Consider the following 21,653-nt stretch of genomic DNA (forward strand, 5'->3'; position numbering starts at 1 on the left):
TTTGTGTGTTTTGGAGTGAGATGCCAAGAAGTGTAGTTGTTGGATAATATAGCATCTCTAGTTTTGCTTTTTTGCCACACCCAGCTGTGCTCAGGGATTATTCTTGAGTGTGCACTTTGGGATCATTCCTGGCAGTGCTCAGGGAATCATAGAGGGTGCTAGGGATCAAACCTGGGTCAGTTGCATACAAGGTAAGCTCCATAACCTCTGTACTATCTATCACTTGGACCATTCCAGTCTTGCTTTTTGAGGTCTCTTGCTACTTTCCAGAATTTAGTCCATTTTGAGTCTATTTCTGTATATGAGCTTAGAGAGTGCTATGCTTTAATTCTCTCTCTCTCTCACTCTCTCTGTTTATGTTGCACCCAGCAGTGCTCAGGGCTTATTTCTGATTCTTTGTTAAGGATCACAATTGGTGGTGCTGGGTAGACCATATACAGTGCTAAGGATTGGATTGGGGTTGACCATGTGCAAGACAAGTACTGTACCCCTGTAACCCTCTGGGACCTACGGTTGTCTTTTGGCTTGATTCTAGTGGAACTCAGGGCTTACTCCTGGTTCTGTGCTCAGGCACTACTGGCAGGCTTGAAGGACCTTATGGGGTGCTGAGGATTGAATTCAAGTTGGCTGTGTGCAAAAAGTACCTTACCTTCTGTACTATCTCTCTTTTCCCCAAGCTCCTAAAATTATATTCTTTTGTATTTAGCTTTCCAGTTTTACCAGCCCCACCTGTGAAGGCGACCAGTTTGCATCAGTTTGAGATTAACTGTGTTTATGGAATGATGAGCAGCGCTTTAGGGAGCCTGCTCTCCAGAGGGCAGCTGTTTGAGCGTGAGCTGCTTATTAACCTCCTGAGCTGAACCCACATCATCTTGTGTGTGAAATACTGGCTCACTGGGGCTTGGGTCCGCCCGGAACACGCACCTACCATCCGAGGCTCAGTCCCTGGGTGGCTAGAGATACCTATTTGGTGTGTTCTTGCATCATCCTCTCCAGTGTTTCTCACTTACTCACACTTGCTGTTCTTCCCTGAAGTCCCATCAATGGTCCCTGAGGAGGTCAGGAGAGATGAAGTAGAGGTAGTGCCTCTGAGCTCCCTTGAAAGTTGGGGATGATAACAGGGCCCCAGAGCAGTGAGCAGCCCCCAGTGCAAAAAGCAGCACAGGTGAGTGACTCCCTGGGACGGAGTGGAGACTGCAAAGCAAATGTAGCTGTCTGTGCCTCTGGAAATCAACACCTAAAGGTAGCCCTGTCCTGTGTGGGCACAGTTGAAGGTGTCCAGTGTCGTCGATGGCTGGTTGCTTAGGTGGCATCTCCTCCAGCAGCAAAGTCACTCAAGAGAGCCTAAGCTTGGGGATTCTGGGGGTCTGGAGTTCCCTGTCACTTTCTTTTTTTTATTCACTGGGAAAAGAAAGGCTGGAAAGGAAGGTGGTTGGAGAAGGGCTCTGTGGGGCATCCTAGGGTCTGTTCCGTCCAAATACTGTTGAAGCAAGACATAGATCCGTGGGACCTCTGGGTGCTCTGCTCCCTGTCACTTTCTATGGGCCAAGGACTGTAGCTGTAGGTGGGCTCCATAGCCTGGGTCTGAAGCAGGACCCTGACAAGCAGGCTTCCTTGAGGCGGGCAGGCCTGGGCTGGGAGGCAGGCAGCTCAGCATCCCATTAGTTGTATTAAACTTCATTCCTAGCTTTTAGGGCACCAGGGATTCAGCACAGGTGTACCCCAACAACAGGCATGTGTGTGGCCTGTACTTCTTGACAGAGCCACATGCCCAGGCCCCTAAGACAATCTTACAAAGAAGTCAAACTGATGAATAAGACACTGAGAAAAGTTCTCATGCACACACATGTATGCATGCATGCACATGGTGAGGGTTCTGTATCCTTGTCAAGATATAATTTTCTCCAGATTTCACTATGGAAAAGTCACAGAATATACTGACCAATTTTTCCTAAACTGCTCCTGATCTTAAGTATACCTAATCAGTGTTCCAACAAATCTTCTTGTCCACATATATGTATGGCTGTGTGAAATGTCCAGAATGAGTTTAAGGAGTGGCTGGGAACAACTGTACACCTTAAGAAAAGTCGTCAAGTTCAGTGTGCCTTTCCTTTGGAATGCCAGGCTCCATCTCTCTAGCCCTGGCTCTATGTTGGAAATGGTCTGCTTCCCTCAGGGTTATCAAATAGTGTTGTCCATTTTTTTTTGGTTTTTGGGTCACACCCAGCAGCTCTCAGGGGTTCCTCCTGACTCTACACTCAGAAATCGCTCCTAGCAGGCTCGGGGGACCATACGGGATGCCGGGATTCGAACCACTGACCTTCTGCATGCAAGGCAAACACCTTACCTCCATGCTATCTCTCTGGCCCTGTCTATTTTTAATCTCTTTATTCCAGCCTGGGAACAGACACAGAGAGGGAAGCTACCAAGGCAGAGGGCAGGTAGCTGGGCCCTGGTGAGTTTCTGATGAGTGGTCATTCACCTTCAAGGCTAAATCACTCATCTTCCACAATGATTTGTAACTCGTTGACTGTGTAATAAGTATCGATTCTCCTCTGGTTTTGTCTATTGATCTGTCAGAATATAGTCATACTAGCACTATATTTCTCTTTTTATTTAATTAATTTTTTGCCATATGCGGCAGTGCTCAGTATTTACTCAATGATTTACTCAATGATCACTCATGTTGGGACTTGGACCATATGTGGTTCCAGGGATGGAACCCAGGTCAGCTGCATGCAAGGCAAGTGCCCTGCCTGCTGTACTATCCTTTGGATGCCACATTTCTCTTTTTAAAAGAATGTTTGCTGAAAATAAATTTCAAGCCAATAATAGCAAGATTTTTGGAGATAAAGTGATAGCAGAACTCTGACTTCTGATCACAGTGCCTGCCAACCCAGCATCAACAAGGGCAAGGCCTGTGGCTATTGCATAAGCCACAAAAGCAGATGATCCACACACAGTGGTCTGGTATAAGGATACAAGAAGGGAAAGATGAAGAACAAATCACCTCAAACCTTGGAATTTCCATTAAGAAAGTAAAGTGCTGATATTTGTAGTGAGGACTGCTGTGGGTTGAGCTGTGTCCCCTCCCAGTGTCTGTTCTTGGAAGCTTATTTTGCAATAGAGTGTAATAATATAATTTAGATAAAAGAGGAGGCCCCGCTGGGTTTGGTGGCCCTGAGCCCAATGACTTCTATCCTTGTGGAGAGAGGGATACAAGACAGAGAAACACATGCAATCAAAACAGCAGGATGTTGACCAAGGCTGACTCTGCAGGCTAGGGAAAGCCCAGAACTCTGGCCCCAAGCAGGATCTAGAAGAGGCAGAGAGAGATCTTCTCCATAACCTTCAAGGAGGGGGTATGCCTTGGAGATGCCTCAGTTTGGGTCTGTAGCCTCAGAAATGAAAGGCTGTATCCTTATTGCTTAAGTTCCCAGGTTGTGTCAATGTGTCAGAAGGCCAGAGAAAATGAAGACAGATGAGCCAAATTTGCTCTCATGTGCTTTATAGATGGTCCCTTCCTTTTTCTTTATGTGTGTGAGTGCATGTGCACATGTATGCAGAATGACTGGGGAGGGCACACCTGAGAGTGCTCAAGACTTATTCCTGGCTGTTTTTGAGTACACACCCAATCTGTGTGCTTGGGGCCATCACGTGGTGCTGGAGAAGAGCCCTATACAAGGGAAGTAACTTAAGCATATAGTGCTTTCTCAGAAAACACTAATTCCCCATTTCATTACTTCTTTGACTCATTGGTGATGTAAAATGTGACTGTGAATATAGTTCAGCAGCAGAAGCCTCTTCCAGAAAGAAAAAAAGAAAAGTATGTGATCTTATTTCTAAAGAATCTGAAGCTTTAAAATATATGGCATAATCTGTCTAATTTATTTACTTAGTTCATAAATGATCAACAAATATGTTTCAATTTTTCTAATTTTTGATGCATTCACCACTTTGGTTGTGTCATTGTGGGACAGGTGCTTTCATTAGATGCTTGTCTACAGGTCTATTTCCTTTGGTTGTCTTTGCTTCTACTGACATTGAACATAATGAAAATTGAAATATGTAGCTGTTTTACACTCATATATTACAGTATGTTACTGCTAATATCTTTATCACATTACATGATGATTTTGTTTGTGGATAGATCATCGAGATTTTTTTCTTGGGGCTGAAGAGATAGCTCAATAGGTTGAGCACATGTTTTGCATGTAGAAGTCCAGGTCCCCAGAACCACATGGTCCTCTGAGTACTGCAGGCATGAGCCCTGAGCACCATAGGGTGTTACCCCTAAAAACAAACAAAAATATTTATTATCTGAGCAGCACTGAAGTATATAAAACTGTATTGCTCAGTATAGTCACTATACTCCACAAAATATTCATTTCTAGTTGCAAGTTTTTACCCTTTCACATTTCTTTTTGTATAATAATAATTTTTATTTTGACTAAAGTGAATTACATATCTTTCACAGTAATATTTTAGGTACATAGTGACAATGAATCAGGGGAATTCCCACCACCAAAGTTGTTCTCCCTCCACCCCGTTTCCTTTCACATTTCTTTAATTCCCCACTTGCCATTTTCCAGTAATCCTCATTCTATTTTTCTTTTCTACAAATTGGGCTTTCCACATAAGTGATCTCATACAGAACTTGTTATTCTCTGAACTATCCCACTTAGCACAATGCTCTCAAAGGCCCACTGATATTTGCACCCATGACAAATATTATTTCTTTCATGGTGCCAACAATACTCCATCATTTATATTTCCTATATCTTCTGTTCCCTTTCATCCATAAACATACATATAGGTTGTCCCAGAGCATAGCTATTCTGAATAATGCTGCAGTGAACATGGAGGGATCATAATATCTCAAGATATTGTTTTGTTAAAGACATATAAACTGTTGATAATCTGCTAGTTCTAATTCTAGTTTCCTCTTTTCCTTCCATTCCTTTTGCTCCCTCCCATTTCCTCTCTCTTCCTTTCCCTCTCTCTTCCCTTTATTCTCTCTTCCTTTTCCACTCCCTTTCCTTCTCTCTGCTGATATTGTTGCAATGCCCAGGTGCCACCCACATTCTTGGTTGTGGTGTCTGTATTCTGGTTATAGTGTTGAATATGCAACCATGATTCTTGCAGGGGGTCATATACTTTAGTTGTGGTGCCCACACACTCCAGGCTGTGGTGTGACTGGAAATGGCTTCTAGTGCCAGGTATCATAGACAATGAAGCTACCAGTCAGGATCAGGAGAGTAGTCAGGATTGATCAGCCCATGTGGGATCAAATGGTTGACCTCTCTCCTGCAAGGCAGGTACTTTATCCATAAAATATCTTCCAGCTTGATTTTTAAAAATTGATTGAGATTCTGTAACTACTATACTGTTAATGATAGTTTCTCATACATAGAGTCCAATACCATATTCATCACTAGTGTTCAACCCCTCTCTTTGAAGGACACAAACGTCCCTTTCTTTCAACCCCAAACCATCAACTCACTTGTATGCATCAGTTCTCCCATAATGTTCCCTTGGCCTTTTATTACTACCTACCTTGATGTGTATCTTTAAGTCCCACATATGAGTGAGAGCATTCTCCATCAGGCCCTCTCCTTCTGACTGACTTCACTCAACAAATCTTCTCTAGTCTATCATGTTGCAGCAAGTGCATTGGTTGTGTTCCTTCTTAGAGCTATCTAGTATCCCATTGTGCATATATACCACAGCTTTTTGACATGTTCATCCCTATGTGCCAACCCAATTTTTAATCATATCTATGCTACTTTCCACAGAGGCTGGACAAATTTACATTAACAGCAAAGAGTTCCAGGGATGCCCATTTCTGCACATCCTCCTCAGCACTCTCTAACTGCCATTCTAATAGATGTGAGGTGAAATCTTTTTGTGGGTTGGTTTTGCATTTCTCTAATTAGTGATGTGGAGCATCTTTTCTTGTTCCTACTGCAATTTGGATTTTTTTTGGAAAATGTCTCTTCACTTCTTCAGCCCATTTTATTTTGGGGAGGGGAGGGTCTGACCACATCAACTGTGCTCAGGGTCTATTCCGGCTTCAGTGTGCATGGGCACTCCCAGTGGTGTTTGGAGGGCCTTTTGTTTTTGTCTTCTTCAACATTTGAAAATAAAAAATATTTTAGGGCTGGAGCAATAGCACAGGGAAGGGTGCTTGCTTTGCAAGTGATTGATCCATGTTCTATCCCCAGTAGGGAATAGGTCCCATATGGTCTCCTGTACACCACCAGGAGTAATTCCCAAGTGCAGAGCCAAGAGTATCCCCTAAGAATAGCCAGGTGTTGTCCAAAAACCTAAACATAACTTGTAGTTTTTATTCTAAAAACTTTAATTTCCTTGATTAAGTTTATTCTTAAGTACTTTTTTATTATTTTTATGCTATTGTAAATGAAATCATCGTCTTGATTTCTTTCAGTATTTGTATTGGAGAAATGGTGTAGGAGTGGCAAGTGGCAGTCCCTGATTTGATCCCCAGACCATATATATTTCCCTGAAAACCATCAGGAGTAACTTCTGAGTATGGACCAAAGAGTGACCCCCAGGCACAACCAGGTTTGATTCAAACTTCCTTCAAAAATAAAATATTTTATTGCTCAGTTAAAAATGTAACGCCATAGACTGGGAGGTGGTGGAGCAGTTACGACTCATGCCTAGCGTCCACCCAACTAGAGTTCCATTTCTGGCACTGCATGGTCTCCTAAGTACTGTCTGGTGTAGTTATGGAGACTCCAAGCATGGTCTGGTGTGGCCCTGGAGACGCCAGCACCGCATCCTTGCACCCTTGCCCTAGACAGGTGGTGGAGATGTACAGGTGGGTTCTCTGGGCCTCCTAGATAGACCCAGCTTGGGAGTATCTCCAAAAATGATTAATTTCTGCATATGAAATGGATATGCTGCAACTTTGCTGAATGTATTGATCGATTAGCTCAAATAGCCCTTTAGTTGAGGATTTAGGATTTATTATACATAAGATGATATTTGTGAATAACCAGTTTTCCTTAATGCAAGTCTTCTCAAACTTCAAAAAATTAAAAAGGGAATACTCTCAAATTTATTTTATGAACTTAATAAAACACACATAAAAGCCAGACAAGGACACCACAAGAAAAGTAAACTATAGACCAATGTGTCTGATGGATATTAATGCAAAAATTCAGAGCAAATAGTTAACAAAAATGAGCTCAGAAGGAAATAGTACTACTAATATTAATATTACTATACTGCTATTATAAGTGGGCTGCATTTTTGGGCAGCAAGATTGGTCCAACTTATGAAGTCCACAAATGTAGTGTACTCCATTAATAGAAAGAAATAAAAACCTGATCATCTCAGTAGGCTCAAGAAAATCATGAAGCAAACACATCACCCTTCCATAATAAAGAACTTTAACACAGTAGTTTTTTGTTTGTTTTTGGGCCACACCTGGCTACACTTAGGGGTGTGGCTCTGAGCTCAGAAATCAATCCTGGCAGGCTCGGGGGACCATATGGGATGTCGAGAATTAAACTTTGGTTCATCCTGAGTCAGCTGTGTGCTAGGCAAATGCCCTACTGCTGTGCTATCTCTCCGGTCCCTTAACACATTAGGAAGAGAAGGAACAGACCTTGGCATAATCCACATTTTATACAACAATTCTGCACAGAATCATAGGCACTCCATATGGTCCCCTGAGTCTTCCAGGAAGAACTAGAAGTCTCAAACATTTCTGGGTGTGCTCCCCAAAAACAACAACAAAAAATGAAAAAGATGGGGCCGGGCGGTGGCGCTGGAGGTAAGGTGCCTGCCTTGCCTGCGCTAGCCTAGGACGGACCGCGGTTCGATCCCCCGGCGTCCCATATGGTCCCCCAAGAAGCCAGGAGCAACTTCTGAGCGCATAGCCAGGAGTAACCCCTGAGCGTCACAGGGTGTGGCCCAAAAACCAAAAAAAAAAAAATGAAAAAGATTAAAAATAAACAGTCCATGGTACTCCCAAAGTACATCATCCTCAGGGCACCTTCTTATACTTCAAACGTTAAGGCATTTTAAGTGAAAGCATTGTGAATATATCTTACATATCTAAACAACAATTCAACTTAATAGTCACTTTGTCCTTTTACTTTCTGCACATTATATCTGGAAACTATTTTTTAAACGATCAATGATTATTTAAATTTATTTATGCTGATTTTGATAGAAAATATCCAGTTAGTAATGACTGGTTGTTAAACATTATCTATTTTTTTCTGAATCTGTTGAAACAAACCTTTTTTTTCTCTTTTCTTTTTGTTTTAGAAGGTAGAGGAGTTTAGTGGGAAGTAGAGAAAGGACAAGAAATTCCTCATGTGGGGAGGAACTTAGTGTAAGACAAAGTTGTCTTTTATTTTCTCAACATGATGAATGGCACTGATTGTTTATCTAATATAAAACTGACCTTTCATTCTTCGGATAAATCCATTCCATCATGGTTATCCTCATTATGTATTGTTGCATTACTTTTCCTTTCTTTCTTTTTTGTTCTTTTCCTTTCTTTCTTTTCTTTTCTTTTCTTTTTTTTTTGGCCCATACCTGGTGAAGCTCATGGGTTACTCTTGGCTATGAGCTCAGAAATTGCTCCTGGCTTGGGGAACCATATGGGACACTGGGGGATCAAACCGTGGTCTGTTTTAGGTTAGCACGTGCAAGGCAAATGGCCTACCACTTGCACCACCTCTCTGGCCCAACATTAATTTTATTTTTGGTTTTTGGGTCACACTCGGCAACACTCAGGGGTTATTCCTGGCTCTATGCTCAGAAATCACTCCTGGCAGGCTGGGGAACCATATGGGATGCTGGGATTCAAACCACTGACCTTCTGCATGCAAGGCAAATGCATTACCTCCATGCTATATCTCTGGCCCCTGTTTTTTTTTTTTTTTTTTTTTTGAGTCACACCCAGCATCGCTCGGGGGTTACTCCTGGCTCTATGCTCAGAAATCGCTCCTGGCAGGCTCAGGGGACCGTATGGGATACTGGGTTTTGAACCAATGATCTTTTGCATAAAAGGCAAACGCTTTACCTCCATGCTATCTCTCCGGCCCCACATTAAATTTTTTTTGTGGTTTTTGGGTTACACCCGGCAGTGCTCAGGGGTTATTCCTGACTCCAGGCTCAGAAATCGCTCCTGGCAGGCACGGGGGACCATATGGGACGCGGGGATTCAAACCGATGACCTCCTGCATGAAAGGCAAATGCCTTACCTCCATGCTATCTCTCCGGCCCCACATTAAATTTTTTAACATTGAATTTTTTGTGTGTGTAACTATGTGAAGCATGTTGGTCTTTAGTTTGTTTTCATTGCAGCCCCATCATATGGTATTTGGTGGTATGTTGTGCTGTCTTCATGAAATGATTTGGAATGTGGCTGGCTTCTCTATTTTTGGGAAAAAAATTGATGGTATTGGTATGGTTAGCCCAGAAATATGTGAATTTTCTCTAGAAAGTCCATGTGTACCTACTGCTTTCCATTCCACTGCTTTCTTAGGTTTGACTGGCTTCTTCCCCTTGGTAATTGGTGTCATTCAAGGAATTTTTCCATTTCATCTAAATTGTCAAATTTATTCACATGTTGGGGCTGGCGAGGTGGCACTAGAGGTAAGGTGTCTGCCTTGCAAGCGCTAACCAAGGAAAGACCGTGGTTCGATCCCCCGGCGTCCCATATGGTCACCCCAAGCCAGGGGCGATTTCTGAGCACTTAGCCAGGAGTAACCCCTGAGCATCAAACAGGTGTGGTCTCAAAAACAAAAAAAAAACAAAAAACAAACAAAAAAAAACAAACAAAAAAACAAAATTTATTCACATGTTAGTCTTCATATCCTTGGTTACTCTTTCTTTTTTTTTGGGGGGGGTCATACCTAGCAGTACTCATGAGTTACTCCTGTCTCTGTACTCAGAAATTGCTCCTGGTGGGCTTGGGAGATCATATGGGATGCTGGGGATAGAACCTGGGTTGGTGGCAAGCAAGACAAATGTCCTATCAGCTGTGCTAGCACTCCAGACCCCCTGGTTACTCTTTTTAATTTTTTTTTGTTTTGGGGACACACACTCAGTGGCTCTCAGTGTTACTTCTGGTTATGAGCTCAGAAATCACTCCTGGCAGGCTCGGGGGACCATATAGGATGCTGGGGATTGAACCAGGGTCCGTCCTGGGTCAGCTTCATGCAAGGCAAACACCCTACCACTATGCTATCTCTCTGGCTCCACTTTAGATATATTTTATTGGTATTAAATTCTTTGTTTCATGAATTTTTTCCATTTATCTTTTTTATATTTTATTAATACCTTCTATTTTCATTATTTATTTGCTAGTACATAGTTAAATTTTAATTTATTTCTCATTCTATGTTTTTGATTTTCTGCATTTTGTTTCTATTACTTTTTTTCCGTTTAAATTTTATAGCTTAGGTAACATACTGAAAATTACATTGTATTTTTTGCTCTATTGTTGATTTTTGGGTGGGCCATACATGGTGCTCAGGGATCACTCCTTACAGTGCTAAGGGGCCATATGTGGTGCTGGGGATGAAACCAGAGTTGGCCACATGCAAGGCTACTCCCTCAACTATGTCTTTAACCTCAGCTCCAACACTCTTTTTTTTTCTTTGGTTTTTGGGTCACACCCGGCAGTGCTCAGGAGTTACTTCTGGCTCTACACTCAGAATTGCCCCCGGCAGGCTTGGGGGACCATATGGGATGCCGGAATTCGAACCACCAACCTTCTGTGTCTAAGGCAAATGCCTTACCGCTGTGCTATCTCTCCGGCCCCACCTCCAACACTTTTAAGGAAAAAATTCAACTGTTTATCTTTGTTAAATCATCTATTGCTCCTTCAGAATCTGTGAGTTTTGTTTTGTGTTTGAGGTTATTTGTGGTACATACAGACTTTGGCTAATGTTTTTTTTTCATGGCAGTCTTTTTATGTTTTGGGGCCACACCTTACAGTGCTCAGGGGATATTCTTGGTTCTGTGCTGAGGAGTGATCCCTGATGATGCTTGAGGGACCATATAGGTGCTGGGGATTTGAACCAGGATTGCACCTGTGGCAACCTGCCATTGCCAAGTCAAGTGCCTGACTTTCTGTGCTCTCCTTCTTGCCCATAACCTGCCTTCTTGGCTTCTGCACCTTCTCCCACCTCAGTCATCTTCACAAGCAAGAACTCCAAATCCACATCCCAAGCCCTTTCACAAACCGAAACTCCAAATTTGAGTCTCCTCTCACTTTGAGTTGGGCCTTACAGGTGCCGATTTCTGTGCTTGGATCCATGCAGCTTGGGAATGACACCTCAGTGTCCCAGTTTTTCCTGGAAGGGCTGACTGACAAGGAGGAATGGAGGCCCTTGCTCTTCATCATCTTTCTGCTGATCTACCTGGTGGCAGTGGTTGGGAACTTGAGTATTTTTGGCCTTATTGTCATTGACTCGCGACTCCACACTCCCATGTACTTCTTCTTGGCCAACCTCTCATTGCTGGACTCTGCCTACATCTCCAATACGGTGCCCCAGGTACTGGCACATCTGCTGGTGTCAGTGCGGACCATTCCCTATAGGTCGTGCCTTACCCAGATATTCTTCCACCACTTTCTAGCACCTTGGGAGTGCTTCCTGCTCACAGCCATGGCCTATGATCGCTATGCAGCCATCTGTCAGCCCCTGCACTATCTAGTCCTCATGGGCCGCAGAACCCGACTGGCCCTGGGCTCACTCTCCTGTCTGCTTGCCTTGGCCAATGCCCTCACCCACACCATCCTGGCATCGTTCCTCAAGTTCTGCAGGTCACACTTCATCACACACTTCTTCTGTGATCTCCCTCCACTGCTCAAACTCTCCTGCTCCAGTACATATGCTAATGAGCGTGCCTTGTTCTTCTTCAGTTTTCTGGTGGCCCTGGCACCCTGTGCTCTGGTTGTCATCTCCTACATTCACGTTGTGGTTGCTGTGCTCAGAATTCGATCTGCTGAGGGCCGAAGGAAAGCCTTTTCCACCTGCGGGGCTCACCTCACCATGGTCTGTATTTTCTACATCACTTCAGTCCTCTGCTACATTCTTCCAAGTTCTGCGTACTCCCGTGTGCGAGACCGGCTGCTGTCAGTGCTCTTCGTGGTCCTCACTCCCATGCTCAACCCCATCATCTATAGCATGCGAAACAAAGATGTAAAGAGGGCTTTGCTCAAGGTGCTTGGGAAAGAAAGTATTGCTTAGGCATGAGACATCCTTTTTACGCTGGGGAAGGCACATATTTGATGTTTTGTCGAAGATTTCATCAACTTGTTCCATTTTCTGAATTGTTTTTCCCCAGTCTAGCAAAAATTATACATTTCTCTTGCATATTTAGTTTGTAATTCATTTTTTTTTCTATTTGTGTAAGTAAGCCTGGTAGTTAGGGGTCAGGAGATAGATCATGGCGCTTTCCAAGCACCAGATAGATAGGTCCCAAGTTTTGTCTCTGGTGCTACCGCGTGAGCAGATATCCATCCTGGGAACTCCTATTTGTACCCGAAGACTCTGCAAATTATAACCCTCTGAATTGCAACTAACTTGTAGTTACACTGCAGCCAGGAGCATGCTAGTACTACAACCAAATTAGCATGTGTGCAAGCACTTTAACTAAAGGAATGAAACTCTCAGCAACACCACAAGCAGGTGCATGTACAATACAAGTGTCACTGCACCGTCACCACAGAGGGCAGACTATCAGTTTGTGCAGTTACAGAACCCTGTCAAGATGACCGAAATAAAAACCTCCTCAATTCCCCCACCCACCCTAGGAAAGCCATTATCTCATGGTTTCTTTTCAGCTTCCTTTAGAACAAAAATATATGTGCATATATACTTATTTCTCCTAGTTTTGTTTTTGGGTCACATCTGGGGGTGCTCATGGTCTATTCCTGACTCAGTGCTCAGGTTTCTGTCCCAGTGGTGTTTGGGGGACCTTGTAGTACTAGGGTTCGAACCTGTGTTTCTTGTATGCAAAGCATGTGCACTAACCCTTCAAGCCATCTCCATGGCCCTGTATGGTACATCTTTGTCCATATATTTCTTTTTACTACATATATGTATGCATATGACAGTGTATATATAGTGCATCACATTATATTTTCTGGTTCCTGGGATGTAACTTAGTCCCTCACACATTTCAATTATATAGTCTACCACTGAGCCACATTCCCGATCTCATTACATATAGTTGTTTTAAAAAATCAAATCGGACCATTTCTGCTTTTTATTGAAGCATTTCAACTATTAATAATGACCATGATTAGTAATTCTAGTTAAGTTTAATTCCACTACCCTGCTATTTTCTGTTGTTCCACGTATTTTGTGGGTTTTTCCCTCTCTACTCACTTCTTTAGAGCAAAGTTTTAGAATTTCATTTCATTTCCACTTTACCTATTTTTAGAGCTAGGCCAGGACATCTAATGTTAATCTTATCTTATTACATATCCCCTTAAAATAATTAAAAGTAACTTCAATATAATGTAATAAACATTACAATACACCCTCTGTACTCAGGGGTCATTTTGGTTTGAGACACTATATGGTACTAAGAATTAGATCAAATGCGAGTCAACCACAAGGTAAGTGCTTTATACCTGAACTATCTACCTAGTGTGTTCATGTATATTTAAGGTATAAAACAATTTTTAAATTTAATATATAGATGACCAAAAGCTCCAGGAAAAGTTCTTGCCATTATTAATGATCAGAGAATTGCAAATTAAGACTATAATGACTCAGTAGAGTGCCTGCTTTATGTCGTGTGTGAACCCTTAAGTTCAAGCTCCAGTTCCACAACTCATTGCAGAGTGTAATTCCTGGCACTCTTGATGTGATCCTTGAGCTACACGTGTATCCCCTGCACACCACAACTTAGTGTACAAACACCACAAACAATTGCCAGCCCTCCACACTGCAGCCAAATGTAAGCCACTTGGATGCTGCAACAAAAAATGTAGAAATGGAAAAAAATAATGAGCTGTTACCACATACCTAGTAGAAATGTTATTATCAATAAGGCTAAGTAAGTGTTGGTGAGGACTTAGAGAAAGGGGACGTTTGTGTGATTTGGTGGTAACATAAATTGGTGTAACCACTATAGAAAGTTGTAGGACCCGGAGGGAGGTTGACACTAGTGGTAGAATGGGCCCCTATTAATTGTATATCTGAAATTCAACTATGAAGGACTCTGTAGATCACAATTGTTTCAATAAAATAAAATAAAAAAGAAAGTTGTAGGATCCTAAAACAATAGAAAAACCATGGGAGCCATCAAGTCTACCAGTGGGGTTTCTGTGCAAAGAAACTAAAAAACTAACTTGAAAAAACTAAAACACTAACTAACCTGTGGTAATAGTAACATTGCTTATGATAGCTAAGATGTAGAAAGAACTAAGATGTAGAAAGTATTCATAAACAGGGAAATGGGTAATATATACATGCATGTGCAAAACTGAACATTATTTAGCCTCCCAAAGAAGGCTTTCTTGGAATTTTCAACAATGTGGATGGACTGTGAAGGTAAGTGAAATGACTCAGAGGAAATAAAAAAAAATCTAAGGATCTCACTTAGATGTGAAATCCAAACAATCAAATAAAACCACAAAAATTAAAAAAAAATAATAACTGAGCTCTAAGCATACAGAGCTTGATGACCATCAGTGGTTGTCAGAGTGGAGTTAGGGGAGACACCAGAAAGTGAAGAAGGGTTGGTAAGGAAACTCCCACTAAGCTAAGGTATGTCTTATAATATATTACGGGGATTGTAGTTAGCAAGATTTGATTGTCAGCTTGAAAATTGCTGAGACAGGGCCTGGAGAGATAGCACAGTGGTGTTTGCCTTGCAAGCAGCCCAGCCAGGACCTAAGGTGTTTGGTTCGAATCCCGGTGTCCCATATGGTCCCCCGTGCCTGCCAGGAGCTATTTCTGAGCAGACAGCCAGGAGTAACCCCTGAGCAACACCGGGTGTGGCCAAAAAACCAAAAAAAAAAAAAAAAAAAAGAAAAGAAAATTGCTGAGACAGTAGATCATAATAGGTTCCACCACAGAAAAAATATTTATAACTATGTACTAGTAGATGTTGAATAGACTAATTTTGCTTGATATTTCTCAATGTAAAAAATATCAAATAATGATGTTGTAACCTCATAGTCACGTCATATTATAGGTATATTATATATAAATAAAAGAAGGAAAACTAAGTTGGATTCATAATGAATGTCTAATTCTGTATGCTTATTTCTTAATATTCTAACATATACTTACTGTAAATTATTCATAAGCTGCATAGATATTAGACACTTTTCAAGGCAGTCTGGCACTAATGATTATGAACTCATTCATTCTATTCTCTTTATTTTAATTTTTAAACTTTGGGCTGGAGAGATAGCACAGCGGTAGGGTGTTTGCCTTGCAAGTGGTCAACCCAGGGCGAATTCTGGTTTGATTTTCCGCATCCCATATGGTCCCCAGGCCTGCCAGTGACGATTTCTGAGTGCAGAGCCAGGAGTAACCCTTGAGTGCCGCTGGGTGTGGCCCAAAGACCAATCAATTAATTAATCAATCAATCAATAAGGCTTTTGAAAAAAATTTTGGGGTCACACCAGGTGGAGCCCAGGGATTACTCCTGGCTCTGTGCTCAGAAATCACCCCTGAAAGGCTTGGGGGACCATATGGGATGCCAGGAATAGAACCAGGTTCATTCCAGGTTGGTCTCATGCAAAGCAAATGCCCTACTGCTGTGCTATCTCTCTGCGCCCCCCATTCATTGTATTCTTCTATGTTGTCTCGAAATATATATGACCTTCATTAATAACATATTTTAAAAAAAGAATTATACCATGCACCGAATAACTTGTGTACAATTCTTAGCCCATGAATTCCATGTTTCTGGCATTTGTAAAATTTTCACTGTTTTTTTTGTCTTCTATGTGTTCATTTGGGGGGGGGGTTTGGATGATATTCCAGCACTTCTCAGGGGTTACTCCTAGCTCTGTGCTCTGAAATCGTTCCTGGCAGGCTCGGGGGACCATATGGGATGCCAAGGATTGAACCCGGGACTGTTCCATGTTGGCTTCATGCAAGGCAAATGCCCTGCCACTGTGCTATCACTCGGGCCCCCATGTGTTCATTTCTAAGTTACTTTCTTTTTTTAATTATCTTTATTTAAACACCGTGATTATAAACACGATTGCAGTTGTGTAATTACAGTCATGTAAAGAACACCCCCTTCACCAGCACAAGATTCCCACCACCAATTTCCCAGATCTCCTCCTCCCCACCCCACCCACACCTGTACTCGAGACAGGCTTTCTACTTCCCTCATTCATTCACATTGTTAGGATAGTTCTCAGTGTAGTTATTTCTCTAACTGCACTCATCACTCTATGTGGTGAGCTTCATGTCATGAACTGCACCTACCAGCCCTCATCTCTCTTGTCTCTGAGATACTGATAAAATGTCTTTCATTTTTCTTAAAACCCATAGATGAGTGAAACTATTCTGAATCTTTATCCCTCTGACTTATTTCACTCAGCATAATAGATTCCATGTACATCCTAGTATAGGAAAATTTCATGACTTCATCTCTCCTGACGACTGCATAGTATTCCATTGTGTATATGTACCACAGTTTCTTTAGCCACTCATCTGTTGAAGGGCATCTTGGTTGTTTCCAGAGTCTGGCTATTGTAAATAGTGCTGCAATGAATATAGGTGTGAGGAAGGGATTTTTGTATTGTATTTTTGTGTTCCTTGGGTATCTAAGTTACTTTTCTAAATAAAGTTAGCTTTATTTTAATTTAATTTTTATGCTGTTTTTTGGTTTTTAACACACCTGGCAATGATCAGGGGTTACTTCTGATGGTGCTCTGGGGAACAAAAGGGATGTCAGGGTTGAACTCAGGTCGGCCATGTGCAAAGGAAGTACCTTTTCCACTGTAGAAGTGCCCTCCTCACTGTGGAAGTGTCCTCCCCATTGTGCTATTCCTACAGCCCTTAGTTTACTTTTTTACTTACTATATTTTCCTTGCTTGTCTTTTGTTTTATTTAGGTGTTTTTCCTAAACACCTAGATAAGAGAGCTAACGATATTTGTTGTAATTAGACATCGAGTATTTTTGTTTCTGAAATTTGTATCTTTTTTCTGCTGTCTAGAAACAATATTTTCCTGATTGTCAAATTGTTTTTATAGCATTTTCTGCCAGAGATAAGTTGAACATTTCTTTATACTATGACACTGACCATTGTTTCTTTTGTTTCAGAGATTTGCATGAAACTAAAACTTGAAGAGCAAATATGGATTATGGATCAACTTTAAGAGCAAACAGAAGGAGCCAGAGTGATAGCAGAGCAGGCTAGGCACTTATCTTGCACAGGCCATCCTGTGTTCGATCTCTGGCACCCTATGTGGCCTTCCGAGCACACCGAGGATTTGATCCTTGAGCACCACCGGAAAAACAAAACAGAAAAACAGGGCCAAAGAGCTGTACAGGAGTGTAGGTGGTTTTCTTGCATGTGGCCTAGCCCAGTTCAATCTCTAGCACCACATATATTCCCTGGATCCTCATCAGGAGTGATTCCCAAGCAAGCACAGAGCCAGGAATAACTCCTAAGCCTTTCTAGGTGTTCTTTCACATCCTCCCTCTTCCTTTCCAAAGGGGTGTGGCTTGTGGTGGAGCACCTGGGTTCTACCCCCAGCTCTGCAATAAATAAATATATGAAGAGAAAAATAAACATACTTTTTTTGCAATCTATCTTGAGAAAAACAACTATTCACACAAAAGACATACAGAATTGTTTTAAAATTACTTTATTTAGGGAGAATAGCACGGAGGTAGAGCGTTTGCCTTGCATGCAGAAGGATGGTGATTCGAATCCCGGCATCCCATATGATCCCCCAGGCCTGCCAGGAACGATTTCTGAGCACAGAGCCAGGAGGAACCCCTGAGCGCTGCCAGATGTGATCCAAAATCCAAAAATAAAATAAAATTACTTTTTTTTTGGCTTTTTCGGGCCACACCCGTTTGATGCTCAGGGGTTACTCCTGGCTAAGCACTCAGAAATTGCCCCTGGCTTGGGGGGACCATGTGGGACTCAGGGGGATCAAACCGAGGTCCTTCCTTGGCTAGCACTTGCAAGGCAGACACCTTACCTCTAGCGCCACCTCGCCAAAATAAAATTACTTTATTTAAACACTATGGTTACAAATTTGTTCATAATATAGTTGTTTCCCCCCTCCCCAGGTACAAAGTTGTTCATGATTGAATTTCACTCATACAATGTTCAGTACCATTCACTAGTGCACATTTCCTGCCACCAAAGTCCCTGATTCCCTCTTGCCCTCCCACTCCCCTGCCTATGGAGCAGACATTTTTCTTCTTTCTCTTTTTTCCATTTTAGATACTGTGTTTTGCCTTGTTGTTATTGAAGAGGTATCATACATGTTGCTTTATCTACTTTCAGCATCCAGTTCTTGTTCAGAGTGAACATTTCTAATTATCATTGTCATAGTGATCTCTTTGCCCTAGCTGCACTCCCCCACTATTTGTGGCAAGCTTCCTACCATGGACTGGTTCTCCTGGTCCTTATCTCTATTGTCTATGGATAATATTATTATACTATCATTTTTTATATACCACTAAAAAGTCTGATCATTTTATGTCTATCTCTCATCCTCTGACTCATTTCATTCAACATAATACTCTCCATATCCATCCATGTTTAAGCAAATTTCATGACTTCATTTTTTTCCTAACACCTGAATAGTATTCCATTGTGTAGCTATACCATAGTTTCTTTAGCCACTTGTGTTCCTTGAGCACTTGGGTTTTTTCCAGATTCTGGTTATTTTGAATCGTGCTACGATGAACATAGGAATGCAGAAAGATGCTCTGCATGATGTTTTTGGTTATATTCCTAGGAGTGGTAATGATGGGTTATATGGAAGCTCAATTTCTAGTTTTTTTATTATATATAATTTTTATTTTGTCCATATTGGCTTACATATCTTTCACAGTAGTATCTTAGGTACATATTAACATTGAATCAGGGAAATTTCCATCACCAAATTTGTCCTCCCTCCACCCCTATTCCCATCCTGCATCCCATTTCCCCTACTCTCAGCCCCCGGGCTGCTAGAGTAAGTGGTCCCCTCTATGTTTAGCTTACTACATAGTGATCATATATATGTTTGGTCCTGTTACCCTCCCTTATTTCCCCCTCTATTTGAGAGGTGGAACTAGATAGTTCAACTTATGTGGTTTTGTTTGAAGAAGAGAAAAGCAATAAAGTGGGGTAAAAATGAAATAAGCCGAAAATGGGTGTAATCTTTCTAGAGACTCTCAACCTCAGTTTGAGAGAGGACAGGAGAAAAGGAGTTGAAATACCACAACAATACAAAAAGAAATATCAAATAAATATCCAATGAGCACTACAGCACTGAAGGCAAGCACCATATAATTGTCTCGGTCCTGAAATCGAACCATGCCAGAGCACAAAAAAGGAAGAGAAAGATAAAATAACATAAAATAAAATTGAGACATCAACTTCAATATCTACACCAAAACAAAGAAGTCCCAAAATATAAAAATAAAATAAATAAATAAAAAAGATTATTTTGTGCCTTTTTTCCTGCATAGGCATAGTACATATTGGGATTGACTGTAGACTCCTTGTCTGTTCATTTACTCTTCCCTCGTTGCTTTTGTGGTGTATGGAAGACTTCTGCTTCGTCATGGGCAATAAAATCAGGTCTCTGTAATTAAAGATCTTGGTAGCTGCACAGGTCAAGGAATGGAGCTTATGATGAAGTCTTTCTTTGTGGTTCTAGGAGTTCTGTTCCTTCCGTGTCGATTTAATCTGTCTTCTGTAGTTGGTGGTCATGGTCATTGTGCTGCTCCTAGGATGGAGACTGGGATAGAGTCTTTCGTTATGTTTCCAGGAGACCTGTTCGGTTGTGATTGTCTCAGTCAGATCTCTGGAATTAGAGATCTTGTTTGTTGTACAGATTGTAGACCAAAACCTAGGCTAGAGCTTTTTATTGGTCCCAGGATGCATACTGTCCAGTCATGGTTGTAACAACCAATCATCTGTAGACAGCGATCTTGGCTTGTGCACAGATCAGAGGGTAACTTGTCTTCTGATTTTGTCTTATCGTTGGCTGGTGAGGTAGAACAACCTGCTCTGACACCAACTGCTCTGACACCAACATGTGCCAGTTCTAAAATGTTACGCTGACAATGAGGAAATGGGAACAACTTGATCTAAGAGCAGGTTGTTCTATTTCACCAGCCAACGAAAATTTCTTTTTTTTTTGAGGAATGTTCACATTGTCTTCCAAAAAGGTTTGACTAGTTGACATTCCCACCAGCAATGAATGAGAGTCCCTTCCTGAGACATCTGAGTGCATCTGAGACAGCACTGGTCGTTCTTGTTCTTTGTGATGTGTACCAGTGTCTGTAGTGTGAGATGATATCTCATTGTTGTTCTGATTTGCTTCTCCTTGATGATTTATGATCTGAAGCATTTTTTCATGTGCCCTTGGCCATATGAATTTTTTTTCGTTTTTGGGTCACACAAGGCAGTGCTCAGGGGCCACTCGCTCCTGGCAGGCTCAGGGCACCATCCTTCTGCATGCAAGGTCCTACCTCCATGCTATTTCTCCAGCCCCAGATATATGATTTTTGTCTTGTTTTGTTTTGGGGCCACACCCAGTGACTCTGAGGGGTCACTCTTGGCTATGCGCTCAGAAATCGCCTCTGGCTTGGGGGACCATATGGGACACCAGGAGATCGAACTGCAGTCCATCCTAGATTAGATTGTACAAGGCAAACGCCCTACTGCCTGCACCACTGCTCTGGCCAGCCATATGATTTTCTTCTTTGAGGAAATATTTGTTCATTTCTTCTTTCCATTTTTGCATGGGGTTATATTTTTTTGCTAAGCTCTACCAGTACATTGTATATCTTAGAAATTAATTCTTTTTTCAGATGGATATTGGGTTAATCATTTCTTCCCTTTCATGGGTGGTATTTTTATTTCAGTCACCATTTCTTCGAGGTGCACATGCTTCTTAGTTTAATATAGTCCCATTTGTTTATCTTTGCTACCACTTGCTTGAACAGTGGTGTTTCATCCTTAAAGATGCTTTTAGCTTCAATGTCATGGAGTGTTCTGCCTAAGTTTTCCTCTATGTACCTTATGGTTTCAGGTCTGATATCAATGTCTTTAATCCATTTTGATTTGACCTTTGTGCATAGTATTAAAGAAAGGTCTGAGTTTAATTTTTTGCAAGTAGTTGATCAGTTTCCCTAATACCACTTATTGAAGAGACTTTCCTTGACCCATTTTATATTTTTTGTCCTTTTATCAAAGATTAATTGCTAGGGGCTAGAGAGATAGCACAGCAGTAGGGCTTTAACCTTGCACACAGCCAACACAGGATGGACCTAGGTTCTATTCCTGACATTCTATATGGTCCCCCGAGCAATTTCTGAGTGCAAAGTCTGGAGTAACCCCTGAGCACCACCGGGTGTGGCCCCCAAAGAGATTAATTGCTTATAGACCTTAGGGTCAGTCACAATATTTAAGTCTATTCCATTAATCTGTCTCTATT

The 21,653-nt window shown here is 41.7% G+C and overlaps 1 protein-coding gene across 1 annotated transcript; it reads left to right on the forward strand.

The window, feature by feature from the left end:
- The first annotated feature begins 11,309 nt into the window (after positions 1-11,309).
- LOC125998958 (olfactory receptor 139-like) lies at positions 11,310-12,245 on the forward strand. Its single transcript, XM_049766974.1, has one exon. It carries the CDS (start codon positions 11,310-11,312, stop codon positions 12,243-12,245), a length of 936 nt encoding a protein of 311 aa, XP_049622931.1.
- Positions 12,246-21,653: the final 9,408 nt, after the last annotated feature.

This window comes from Suncus etruscus, chromosome X (genome assembly GCF_024139225.1).
Source record: "Suncus etruscus isolate mSunEtr1 chromosome X, mSunEtr1.pri.cur, whole genome shotgun sequence".
Lineage (NCBI taxonomy): Eukaryota > Metazoa > Chordata > Mammalia > Eulipotyphla > Soricidae > Suncus > Suncus etruscus.